This window comes from Musa acuminata, chromosome BXJ3-7, assembly GCF_036884655.1.
Source record: "Musa acuminata AAA Group cultivar baxijiao chromosome BXJ3-7, Cavendish_Baxijiao_AAA, whole genome shotgun sequence".
Taxonomy (NCBI): domain Eukaryota; kingdom Viridiplantae; phylum Streptophyta; class Magnoliopsida; order Zingiberales; family Musaceae; genus Musa; species Musa acuminata.
In genome coordinates this window covers 1406988-1419905 of record NC_088355.1, presented here as the reverse complement: position 1 = coordinate 1419905, position 12918 = coordinate 1406988, and the positions used below count along the sequence as shown (strand labels likewise).

At 36.9% G+C, this 12918-nt stretch overlaps 2 protein-coding genes across 3 annotated transcripts; one reads left to right on the top strand and one right to left on the bottom strand.

Moving 5' to 3' along the window:
- Positions 1–490: 490 nt before the first annotated feature.
- Positions 491–5058, bottom strand: LOC103990899 (vesicle-associated membrane protein 721-like). Its single transcript, XM_009410191.3, has 5 exons — positions 4745–5058; positions 1468–1609; positions 1255–1375; positions 1094–1156; positions 491–918 (listed from the first exon to the last, which is right to left on the bottom strand). Exons 1-5 carry the CDS (start codon positions 4932–4934, stop codon positions 775–777), a joined length of 660 nt encoding a protein of 219 aa, XP_009408466.1. The 5' UTR covers positions 4935–5058; the 3' UTR covers positions 491–774.
- A 1712-nt stretch (positions 5059–6770) lies between these two features.
- LOC135642605 (transcription factor BHLH094-like) lies at positions 6771–11674 on the top strand. 2 transcript variants are annotated; one of them, XM_065158891.1, is made up of 6 exons: positions 6771–7262; positions 9713–9916; positions 10123–10188; positions 10342–10410; positions 10497–10568; positions 11258–11674. In XM_065158891.1, the coding sequence occupies exons 1-6, from the start codon at positions 6792–6794 to the stop codon at positions 11282–11284; spliced, it is 909 nt and encodes a 302-aa protein (XP_065014963.1). In that variant the 5' UTR covers positions 6771–6791; the 3' UTR covers positions 11285–11674. The 2 variants fall into 2 exon arrangements, with proteins under 2 accessions (XP_065014963.1, XP_065014962.1); XM_065158890.1 differs by having other exon boundaries at positions 11253–11568.
- Positions 11675–12918: the final 1244 nt, after the last annotated feature.

The following is a 12918-nucleotide window of genomic DNA, read 5'->3' as shown; positions in this document are numbered from 1 at the left end:
GGTTTCCCTGTCACCAGACCTGGCAACCACCAGACTGCAAGCTTCAGTGGTAATCCAACGGGAAATTTCCATTCCCTCTTCGGTGTTATAGGAATCTTCGTTTTGGACTAGCGACACACCCTGCACGGGTTTTAACGCAGCTGTCCTCTCTCTCTCTCTCTCTCTCTCTCTCTCATATATATATATATATATATATATATATATATAGCATCATTTTGGAAGTAAAGCATCAAACATTTTACAAATTCATGTCATTTATTAAAGAAAAAAGAACAATACGAGGTTGGTTTGGTGTAGGAAGCTTTAATATAATTTGGAATAACATAACTAATAATTCAAACATTGCCCTTTTTGACATTCTGGCAGGATTTCCATCTTGATTCAAACCCTAGAAATGTTATCTTTACCACCAAATACCAATTTAGACACAAAGGAACCTAACCAGTGTGTGACAATTAATATTTCCCGTTCAAACATTTTCAAAGCGAAATGACACAACAAAATGATGTTCGGCTATATTCGATATGGAGATCCAAAGTTCATTTGAGCTACACCTATGGCGAAAAATGTTTTAAGGCTATACACACATATAATCAACATACGAAGTTAACATATTCATCAGGCAAACATAACACAACAATAATACCCTTTTGTATAGGGTGAACACCGATCCACAAATCATCAACAAACAAGTTCTGTAAAAGATATCTCTGTGCTGAAAAGCAACAGTCATGTATAGAAGGGGTCGCACCCGTGGTAGTATATCCATCCAAATCAGCATTTGAAGCCATGGCAAACCGACAAGATTATGATGAGGATAAGTGCAATGATAATTGCCAAGACAATCAGCTTTATCTTCATGTTCTGAAACCACATCTTCCTCCTCATCTGTGTCCCTTGCTGCCTGAAATCTTGTGCCTGAAATCCAAAAGAGTTATTTACACAACTTAGAACCTAGCATATGTTGAAATGCAAAAAATCAAGTTCATACTTTGACAAAAATGTCTCCGGTAGGAATTATATAGATGCGAATTCAATCAGATAATATGACTGGGGCGAGAACCAAATGCGACCTGGTAATGTGTTTGCATACCTGAGAGTGAAGGCTTTCTGTTTTGTCAACAAGCAGCTCAATCTTCTCCCCACGATCAAGAACCTAAAACAACAAGATTCATTGTTATCTCCAATTGCATAGACAACACTAGATTTGGGAATTGAAAACAAAACATTATATAAAAGAGAAAAATATAGAACCTTCTCGATGTTTTCCATCATGACTCCTTTGACCTCTGAAACCTGGGCTTTCACCTTGGCCAGCCTGCTGATCTCCTCGGGGTGGTCTACACAGTACTGCATGTGCTCTTTAAGCTTAGACCTTGATTTAAAACAAATAGTTTGATCAGTCAGTAATTTTGCTCAGGACACAAAAACTGTTAAACTTTTAATGGACACAGAGAAAAAATTCACCCAAACTCTCGGTTGAGGCTGTTGGCCACAGCTGTTGCAGCTTTACCTCCTCCATATCTTTTGTTGAAGTCCTCCTTGATCCTATCGAGGAAGGCAATTGGAATTTGTCTGCCAAGTGCCTCAACAGCAACAACACAGTATGCTGCACAATTCATGGCTCACTTCAGCACTTGGGTTAGATTTCAAGGTTCATTTATGTTTGATATGCCACAAGAATAGAACAGAACACGAGACAAAACTCGATATAGGCAGAACAAGAGGAAAAAAATAGGATTACATTCCATTTAACCAACTAAAAGGATGCTCATCTTCAAGGTTGCTTTGGGCAGTCAATCAGGATGACTCCAATGATGTTACAACACCCTATTTCAGCATGCGACATGGCTTATTTGGGCCCTGGAAGTAATATGGCTAATATAGACATCATAGTGCTGAAATTGGGAAGTCAAGGACTCTTACATTGTCTTACAGAAGAGAATCTCCTATTTCGAGTAGAGGACATTTAGTATGCAACCGTACATCAACTTGGAAAGACCAGAAGGCTCCTAAATTGATTAGGATGAAAGGAGCAAACCCACCATGTGAAACAACCCTTAAACAATCAGAACTTGAGTAGAAACCAAAAAGCACCAGTACAGCATTATAAAAGAAGGATACTGTAGCAGTTATGTTATGGACATAGATAGCAGGTTTTTGTAACTTTATAAAGTTCTCTCTCCTAAGATGGACTACAGGAGCAACCTATTAGGAATGGACTACAAGAGAAAACGAACCACATAAAAACTAGTCCTAAGATGGTTACTATAGCAGGTAATGTGGCACTATAAAAGTTTTTCTCTTCATGTTCGCACAGAAACAATAGCACTCCTGCTTTATATTTATTCAAAACATCTAAGTATACCCACAAAAACCAAATAAAAATTTCACTCATATACAAACAGAAAAAATATAAAATCCCTGCCTTGACTTCTTCAAAAAATTAAAGCTGCACCAAAAATTTCATAAAACTTGTTCTCCTCATGCTTTAAGAAAGAGTATCTAGCTTGCTTTTGAAAAACTGACTCACAGAAAGCACACCAAAAAAGTTTCAGTTTAAAGCATTATTGATTTATCCTAAATGAATATTGCACCCATATTAAATGAAGATCATTGGAGAAATTTATTTGACTCACATCATCCATGGATTTCCTTGGTAACATGCCAAAAGAATATATTAATAATAACATTTCAAATATATACAGAGTACAGAAAATTACCAACAGAGTAAATGAAAATTTTATCGACATTTTTCAAAGGACAACTATGAACTGCAGACAAAAGCTATATGATTCATTTATCAAACAGATTTTAATCTACCTCAGCCCGAGATGAGGCTGCTTCAAATAATAATTGGCATAAGTGAATAGAATAAAAAAGATAACACCCTAGCCGATCCTAGTTCTTCTAATCTGATTTTCTTTTATTTTTTATTTTTCCTTTTTTTATAAATTTCTTGCAAACAAGTTGTATAGATGTGCTAAATTTCTTTTTGGCAAAATTCCATGACTATCTCTTCACAATTTATCTCCACAGACATTGTATGACCAGTTGCAAAACAGAGCACTGATTTAGTTAAAGAATATGCAAAACTGTAATTTCAGAGAGCATGAATCACACATGTACAAAAAACTAACTGTGAAGTGAAAGAACCTATTACTTGTGTAGAAAAGGGGGAAAAGTACATGTAGAATGAAGGCCCTAGAGCAAATAAGATCTTAATCCAATTCAAGCTGCATATTCTACTAAAGTTATTGTGTTTGTAGAATTAAAATTTCCAAAATTCTGGACTTTCTAAAAAGCATCAAGCAACTTGAAGTTACAAGGCTACATAATCATCCAGGATATACTATCATTTGATAACCGATTTTTGTCCTCAAACAGAAAGCTCTTTAAAAGACATTAATGGGTTTCAGTATATATACCAACCTGCACGCTTGGTAATTATTAAGTCAAATGAATATACCTAGGTTTTTAACAACAAATAATTCTATACTGTTGAATGTCACCAAAAAAACTCCACCTCGTATATACCAACCAATGACAAATGCATGGGCACATTGCAATGAACAACAATTGCATGGGCAAAGTGTAGTTAGGTTTAGCACAAACATGGGCTAGTACAATGGCTTGAATACTCCTAAACCAAATTACCTCCAACAGAGTGAGCAAACTTACTAAAAAGCAAAACACAAACCCCTCACACATGGCAGAGAAATTAATAAATTTGCGACAGAAATTTGAGGAAGAATTTAGTCATCAAAGGAGAAATTTCCCAAAGGAGTGTTCCTTATCACCTAAGTGTGCTAAAGCAGATCAATCGGAATCAAAAAGTAAAGCCTTATGTAATTCACACAGACATGATCGACTACAACTATCAACGTTTTATTAATCAGAACAAAAAATTGTTTTGAGTCCAAATGTCAAACTAATGTCAAAACTACTTTACATCCTCAATTTTGAGCAACAGGGACTAATATGAAGACTAAAAGTGATTTCACAGGTGGTCAGACGCAAAATAAGGATATCCGAGAGCTTTAAAATGTAAAACAGTAGAAGTAGATCCAGATTCATACCAACATAGCGACTATTAACTATTTAAATTCTCGGGACAAAACATATTGAACATTAACATTTTAGAGATACGGTGTTATCACTGACACAGAGAAAGAGGAAACCCAAAAATCAAGAACTCAAAAAAAGGAATCTGAACAAGCCCATTATGTACAGTAAATGTGTCACTATTTTACTTTCGTAGTGATCCTCTAATTGCCATCAAATCTCTCTGTAGTAGATCTAGCCCATCAAAATCAATAAGAATGAGAAAAAAAGAGCTGGCTCCGTGGACTCGGCCTTCCAATCAAATAAACTTGCCGATTATATGAAGAAAAGGGAAAAAAACTTATGCTCATCTAGCTCGTTAGATCTTAAGATATATTCAGCCCTTTTCGTAGTCTTGACCTTCACGAACTGAATAAATCCATGATATCATGTCGACTGACCACAACTAGCAATCAGATCAACAAGAACTGCATCAGAAAACCATGATCCATCCGAAGTTGACTAGGGAACGGAAACCTACCCACGTAAACCCAAATATTCAACATAATATTCAAGGAAAAACTGATTTTCTCAACAAACCAATCAGAAGAACCGCCTTTAACCGGTTCAAATCGAAAAACCGAATTACATCGAACAAGACCGAGACAGAAGCAGGAAGCGATCGAGTCGAGAGGCTCACTGTATCCATCCTCGACGAGGTAATTGAAGGTATGTCCGTCGCAGTTATAGGTGAACCGATTATTGCTGGAGGGAAGCTTCTGAAGGCACTGAGCGGCGATGCTAGTGAAGTTCCCCTGGAACTCCGTGTACTCCGCCAGGATCACAGTGCCCCGGGCCACGAAGCTGTAGATCAACGACTGCTGCCCCATTTCCGATCTATCTCGATCCCCACAAACTCTAACCCTCGATCGATCGGAGAGCCGCGGTGGCGATCTCGGCGATGGGGAAGAAGGAAGCTGGGTTCTTCTTTCCGTCCCAGCACGAAAGATAGCAACACTTATACCAAATCCTCCTCCTGCTCTTGTTGCAGTATAAAATACTAATTTAGGAACACTAGGGGGGTCTTTTCGCATAAGCTGAAGGCTTTATTGCCCACGTCCATTATTCATTATCACCCTCTATCGATAATTATTTTCAGAACTGCCATGATCGACCGACAAATACTATGCAGCGGCCGGACATGTAGTTGGTTAAACTCGTGATTTTGACAAATGATAGTGGCTTTTTAGTTGGGTAGTACATTAATTGTTCGGTGCTTTAGAAACATCACCGTTTACTTGTAATGCAAGGTAACATCTATCCGAATATATAAATCATAAAGGGCTTATATGTAAGATTCATCCAGTTTTACTGCGACGCGTAGAGGAAATACCAAGAAAATGGACGAAAAGGTCTCTGCGAGCCAACGAGTACCTGCGTCTTAATTGGATGTAGCAGCGGAGCCCACATGGGACCTGATTTTGCAACCAATCACCTCGATGACCACGTTAGGGAAGGGATAGGAAATGTTTACGTTCAGGAATCTCATTTCAAGCTGCCGCCTGCCTGGCGCAAAATGGACGGTTAAGATGATGGCTTTTGAAGTGGCAAACAGCGAACACATGTTGGAAACATCTGACATCTGACACGTGGCAAAGTCAGCCCTACGGTTCGGCGATTGAGACTTTTGACCACTCGCGCCTGCGCAGATTAATCTCTGAAGTTTCCAGAAAGAAGACCGCAATGTCATTCAAGGAAGCAACTGTTGACCGAGAAATGAAGTCAAAATTATGGGTTCCGTGTTGGAACGAGTCAGTGACCCATTTAATTTGGTTACAACACTTTCTCTTATCGATTCAAATAAAAAGTCAGACCTGAATTAAGAATGGCGAGGATATATGATACATATTGCCAACGATTTTTGATTTGCCGTCCGTAATTTCACAAGAGATTAAGGAAGGACACAATGTATAATTAAGCTTTGACATATGATTTGTATTAAGCTTTAAAGGGATCTGATTTGTATTAAGTATTAACACATACAAATCAAAATTGCATATGTACCTTCGAGATTAGTGAGCGTTTATTTTTATATATTTGTGCAAATACTTTCAAATACATGAGTTAATTTTTAATCTAATAATCATAGTATAATAATAACAATAGTACTACTTTCAAAAAAATTGAGGGATCAAATCAATAATGTGAAAAATAACAAAGCATATTTTAGATATTTAAAAAAATAAAAAAATATTGATTTTTTAAAAAGGATAAGTGATATTAAAAATTTTATCAATTAAATTAGCGGACACATTCAATTAAAATATTTGTTATTGGGATTTGTAGAGGGTTCAATTGAACCGGACACAGATACGAACCCAATCCACACCTGAATCGGGTCAAGTTTCATTCAGGCTGGATCAGATCAATTGACTCTGATCTTTCAGGGATGAAGACCAAATCGCCCAAACCCGGTTCAAGTCTCATCGCCATCTGCCACGCCTCGGTTTCCTATCTCGCTTAAGGCAGGGTACAGGTTTATTCTCTGGTGTAACACTACGGTAGCGTCCCGTGTCATGGGCCCCTGGTGCACTTGTGGTGAAACTCGTGTTGCCTGCTTGAAGCCAGACAGAAGATCGGATCACTCATTGTACAGTTTTGAAATAGCATATTAGTCCTCACTCATTTCTATTATATCAAGTACGTTCCTCGATATCAAAATTGTACTCCTCCCGCCTCTATAATCGATGACGGAAATAATTGGTTTCCGAGGGAGATATATGCAAGTTTGCCCGAGCAGTAGCCCACCAATCTCCGAATTAAAGAATCCGCTTCCCCACTTCCCCAAAATCCACAGAGCGTCCACCGTCACTTCCCTGCTCGATCACCGCAGATCTGATCCCCTTCCCCTCGGAGCGTGGAATCCCTTCGTCGTTGATGCGAGTCTGCATTCCAGGCCTTCCCTTAGGATGGATCCGCCGTCGTTGATGCCGCGGCTGCCGGAGATGTGCCGGTTCCCGATGCTCGGAATGCCTCCCCCCGAATTGGTGCCCAGGGTCGGGCGGATTGGTGGGGACGCCTCGGTGGAGGAGTCCACGGTGACGGAGCAGTGCGGTGGGAGCAAGGGTCGCCGGCGCCGTAGGGACCCTCCCTCCTCGGGTGGCGCGACGGAGGACGAGTCGTCGAAGTTCGTCTCCACCAGTAGCGGCAACGAGTTGGTAGTTTCCTTGACCTTGTTGATGTGGTTATTTTGTCGCGATCGCTGTGGTTTTGAGTATTTTGGAAATTGATCTAGTGTGTAGCTCAATGAGGTTGTGATCTGTGCTTAGTTCGTTCACAGCCTTAACACGATTAACATTGCGGTAGAATGCATAAGATTATGGAGTTCTACAATATAGGGATGTGGTTGTGATTGGTTTGATTGGTAACTTATATTTCTAGGATGCAAGCTCATTTGTTTGCTTATAGTGCTGTTGTGGACGTTGTGTTGTTCTAGGTTTTTCATGGTCGATAGAAATATTTCAGCGATTCAAGAGTGGCTTTCTCATCTTTTATGATTCTTATCATATTTGAGTGCCTTTTTCATCTTTTATGATTATTATCATATTTAATATGAGCCAACTGCTACTATTCCAATTGAAAGCAAGGGAACTATTTAGTATGCGGTATTGTCGCTGAGTGCTAATATTGCAGTTACAGTGATTTAATGATGGAATTGTTGAATATATCTATGCACACTTATGACATGGGTGAGCAAAGTTATGTGAGCAACATTTTCTGATGTGTTCAACATTTATTATCGGCAACATCTTCATAATGAAAAATGTCCTAGGATCCTCTGCTAAGTGTTAGTTTTACTAGGTTTTGGGACGATCGTTTATCTGTTTAATTGCAGATGTTGGTGTATGGTCATCGTTGTCAATTATTACTCAAGTAGACTCTTGTACTGTTATCTTGATCGTTCTTTTCAGAGGCCGTTTAAGTTATTCGTTGATCCAAAGCATGTAGTTATAAGTTTTCTATCAAGGTGATTGTTGCTATTTTCTTAATTAAGACTTATTGGTGGAATTTTATTGTAATTGGTCTCTTTAGCTTTGACATTTCCAATTTGAATATGAAGTAAATAACACATGTTCTATAGTGCCATGTTTGCAAATTACCACATACCAAAAATTAAGTTTTTTGGAACTTTTGTGAGCTTGATATCCTTATTTATTGATTGTAAAATTAGAATCCTGTCGGATGACTCTTTTTTTTTTTTAGATGGTGAAACAAAGCATGTTCCTCTATAGTTGTGGTGGAGCTTTTGTAAAACATGCCTTTTTGTTGCCAGATCTATGAAAATGGCATTATTTGTATGATGATTTGAACCATATCCTTTGATAATGGTGTCAGACTTTTGGCTAGTGTGCCCCTTTGATTTCAGATCTATGATAATGCCCTTCCGAAGCATTTGAGACTTCGAGCTTTGTAATGCAATTGCATTCATGTAGACTGAATAAACAAATTATATAAGGCATTTTTTATGGTTCAGTGCATCTAATTTGATGGAAATTCATATCAAGAAGGTGGGTCAAAAGGAAAAGTCTGTTAGTATTAGTTGTGGAACCTCATACATACTGCTAAGAACTCAAGTTTGTAGTGCCTATGGAGAAGGGATAAGAAATTCCATGTTGCCAATTAATGTATCATTTCATGTAGACTTTTCCATTTTCAATCAACCAAACACACTTCAGTCAATGATAGTGCCTTCGAGAATGAATCTGGTGTAATAAAAGATCAGGTTAACAATTTTAATTCTCTAGTGCCTGCTCCTGATATGCCTTGATTACTGCTTGGTGTATCTTGGATGCTTTATCATTATTATTATAGTTAACTATCATCTTTTAAACAGACAACTAGACGTGATACAATTGTGTCATGAAACAGATACTATAAAGAAAAAATATTGAAACTTAGGATACGAAACAGGAGAGCAAAGGCAAATACAAATACAATTAATATTTTTATAGTGTTGTAAGTAGCATTTCTTAATTTCATTAGTTTATTGCAGTTGTGGCTCGTGACTAGTAGTATGAGTTTATAATTTGGAATGATGACAATTCATGAAAGAATTTGGCAATTTGCTTTAAATATTTATTTAATGTATTTGTTCAATGCTTTTGAGAACATCACATAGAGACCCTAGATCATAAGCCTATCGCTACCAGAAAAATTACAGTAGAAAGCTAGCTGCTAAAAAAGTGTGTGCAAAGCATCACTTTGTTAGGTGCCGTATCTGCAAGGAGTAACATACACAATATGTATCTATATGAGTATAGGTTAACATTTGAATTATCTTCTAAGAAGTTTAGTCCAATTGCAGGTTTAACATTTGGACGACAGATGAAGCTACTAAAAACCCCCTTCATCTAATAAACGTGGGATGGGTGAAAAGCTTCAGAAGATCAAGATCTTAAGAATTTAATGAACCAATAATGTGAACTTCTCCATGTTTCTAGAGGAATAAAAGAAATCTTATAGTATTTCGAGCATTGGCTTCTTCTTTTTGGTTCTTTTTATTGTTCTAATTTAAGTGCATAGTTGCTGAAGTATTCTGATCATATTTCTGAGGTGTAAAATTCATTTGTTTGGATTTATATGTTATTTAGATATGTGTTTTGTGTAGGCTGAAGCTGAGGCCAAACGTCTCAAGGCCATCAAATCTACTGATGGAAATGACAACATAAAAAGTGAGGCTGAGGCAAGTTCAGGCATCTGTAACAAGTTAGCTGCTCAAAATCCTCAAACAACTGAGCCACCAAAGCAAGATTACATCCATGTGAGAGCAAGAAGAGGTCAAGCGACAGACAGTCACAGCCTGTCAGAAAGAGTAAGATGATAGTTGGTAGCATAATCACAAAACAACATATTGGTATCACCATCTATCTATTCATTTTGAGATTTTAAGTTTTAAGTACCAGTTTATTTTGCTCATATATCATTCATTATTTTGGATATGATTAAATGTTCTTGGATGGTAAAGCGCATATGTTTGCACAAAAAAAGCTTACAGGCATGAATATGATGTATTGGTAGGCAAGGAGAGAAAAGATAAGCGAGAGAATGAAGATTCTCCAAGATCTTGTTCCTGGCTGTAACAAGGTGCACAATTAATGCTTCAATTTCACATTATTAATGCTTATCTGTTATGATTACTTAGAAACGATCTTTTATCAAGACTAATTAGATTTTATGATTATGTTAATCAGATCTAGGTGTGGTTAAGCATATTTTAACAGTACACTTCCTGAGCAGGTAATTGGTAAAGCATCAGTTCTTGATGAGATAATAAACTATATTCAGGCCTTACAGCATCAGGTGGAGGTATGCTTTTTCCCACCTTTGACATTCTTTTTTTTTCTGTACTATTTCAACTATTTCGAAGTTAATAGCCTCTCTTGCTTTTGTAGTTTCTATCTATGAAGCTAGAGGCTGTTAATTCCCCTATGAACACTACTATTGAAGTGTTTCCTTCCAAAGATGTAAGTCTAACATTACAAATCAGCACAAAATATTTACTTTGTTTGTTTACCTAGATATTGCTTAAAGGAGCTGAAATTTTCTATTTAGCACTTTATATGGTAGATCATTTTTTATCTAGCAACAAATATTGTCACTTTTTTTGTATTATAAAGCTATATTTCATTTCTAATGTGTTCTATTTCAATGGTATTTAGCTTATATGCTTTTGCTTTGCTTGCTGCTGTTTGAGAACATCTCTTTAGCTGCAAATGTTGGCAAACATATTTCCACTAGATATTGAGGCTTTTTCTGCCCTTTTTCTCCCTAAAAGACTAGTTATAAGACCACTTTGACCTGTCAACCCTTACAGTTGCAACCATTTGGTTCTGACCTGTTTCGATATGCAGGTTGATTTTGGGTCTGATGGCCTACGTTGAGCTTAGGTTCTAATGATCTTGGTCCAAATACTATTCATTTTCTCTATGATATATTTTCAGACTGCATCACTGAAATTGTAGTTTTGCTTCTCTGGATTTGCATTCATCTAGAAGGTTAGCTACTTTATTCACGATGTATGAATAAAAAATTACTGTCTCTGTTATGTCTGCCTCCTTGGCTTGTTTGATATTAGCATTTTCTATGATTTGAATGCTTTTCTTGATTTAATTATACAAAATCAGGCTAAAACTTTGGTTTTGTTTCAGTTTAGTTCACAGAGATACGATACCACCTCTAGTTTGGCCTACAGCTCACAAACAAGGGAATATGAGCAGGGTTCAGGGACAGAATGGCTTCATATGCAGGTTGGTGGTGCCTTTGAAAGAGTGACATGATTGGAAGACTCATCTTTCATGGATTAATAATGGCACCTAGAAGGGTGGACATATTCCATGGGCTTAGGTTATTTATCGCCTTATGCGACCCTACTTGAAGAAGATGTTATGTCATGCCTTGGTAGAAAGTTGTAGTAGTAACACAATGTAGAACCAGATAAACTAATTTCGAGTGTATTAGCAACCAGTTGCCGTGTGTAAAATAGGTATTGGATTAATCCCATCTTAAGCTTCTGCCGGTGTTCCCTGCAGCCACCATCTATATTTTCAAAGGTACATTTTTCGATTGAGTACTCCCTAATGCTCTTAACGGTCATCAAAACACTCAGCCAGACAGGTGTACCTTTCTTCTTTTTCCTTTTCATATTTTGCAATGCTTGAAGCAATAACCTTCAATTAAATTAGATTCATAACTAATATCTGGGTTACAACCAACTTCATTTCTTTTCCAGGAATTAATGACTGCCATTTAGAACTTGGTAATCCCATCAAGTCTTTGATGTGGTCAAACTTCTGTAGTTTTTATTTGTCAGGGCATGTGACCATTAAGAAGTTTATGTTGGATCAGTTGTTAGACAAAATGAATGTATGACTTCTTTTCTTAACTGTATGCATTATTATCAGATTCATACCACCATATGATTGAAAAATGAATGCATGATATCCTTGTACATGCTAAATCATAGAGGGGCATAAAAATCATTGAAGTTAGATGATGAGGTTTTCCTGTTATAATATACTTCTATGCCTCTATGTGATGTTTTAATATTTTCGACAGTGTTCATCATGCAAGTTGGATGGAAATGCTTACAAAAATTTATGGTATAAGAATTATGATTTTTATTTTGGGGTTCATCAGTATTTTTGTTCTTATTTTTTCCTACAAATTCATTTAATATTATGATTTAGTCAATATAAAATTTTATTTTGAGCAACTATCTGTCATTTTTTATGAATCTCTCTCTCTCTCTCTCTCTCTCTCTCTCTCTCTCTCTCTCTCTCTCTCTCTGTGGTTACACCGACCAATGATAAAGAAGAATATAGAGAAAGAGAAGTATAAATAAGAAGACAAAGTGAAAAAAAACAGAACATAGAAGTAGAAATCCCCAGTTAAAAATAAGAGTAATTTCTCCAACAAATGATTCTGAATGTTCTTTGCATCTGCAGGGTGGTAGTAGTCTTGTGCTTCGCTCAGTTACATGTATGTGTGTGCATTGACTTCATGCAAAGTGTAGCTGCGGCGTGTGGATCATCTGCTACTCGTACATGTTCGAACAACATGTTCGAACAATTGTTCTTTTGTTTGGGCGATGGCTAATTATATATTATTCATTTTAGTTAGTTATATTTAGTATTTTAGTTTTTATATTTTTAAAAATTATATTGATATTTCTATAGTTACGAAAGTAAAATGTTTATGTCCATTTACCCTAACGACGTCAGTTTTACTAATAGAAACACGAAATAAAAGGTAAAAACTGTGATTTTAATGTTCAGTAGTGAACGACATTGATGGTGGCGGACGACGACATCGTTG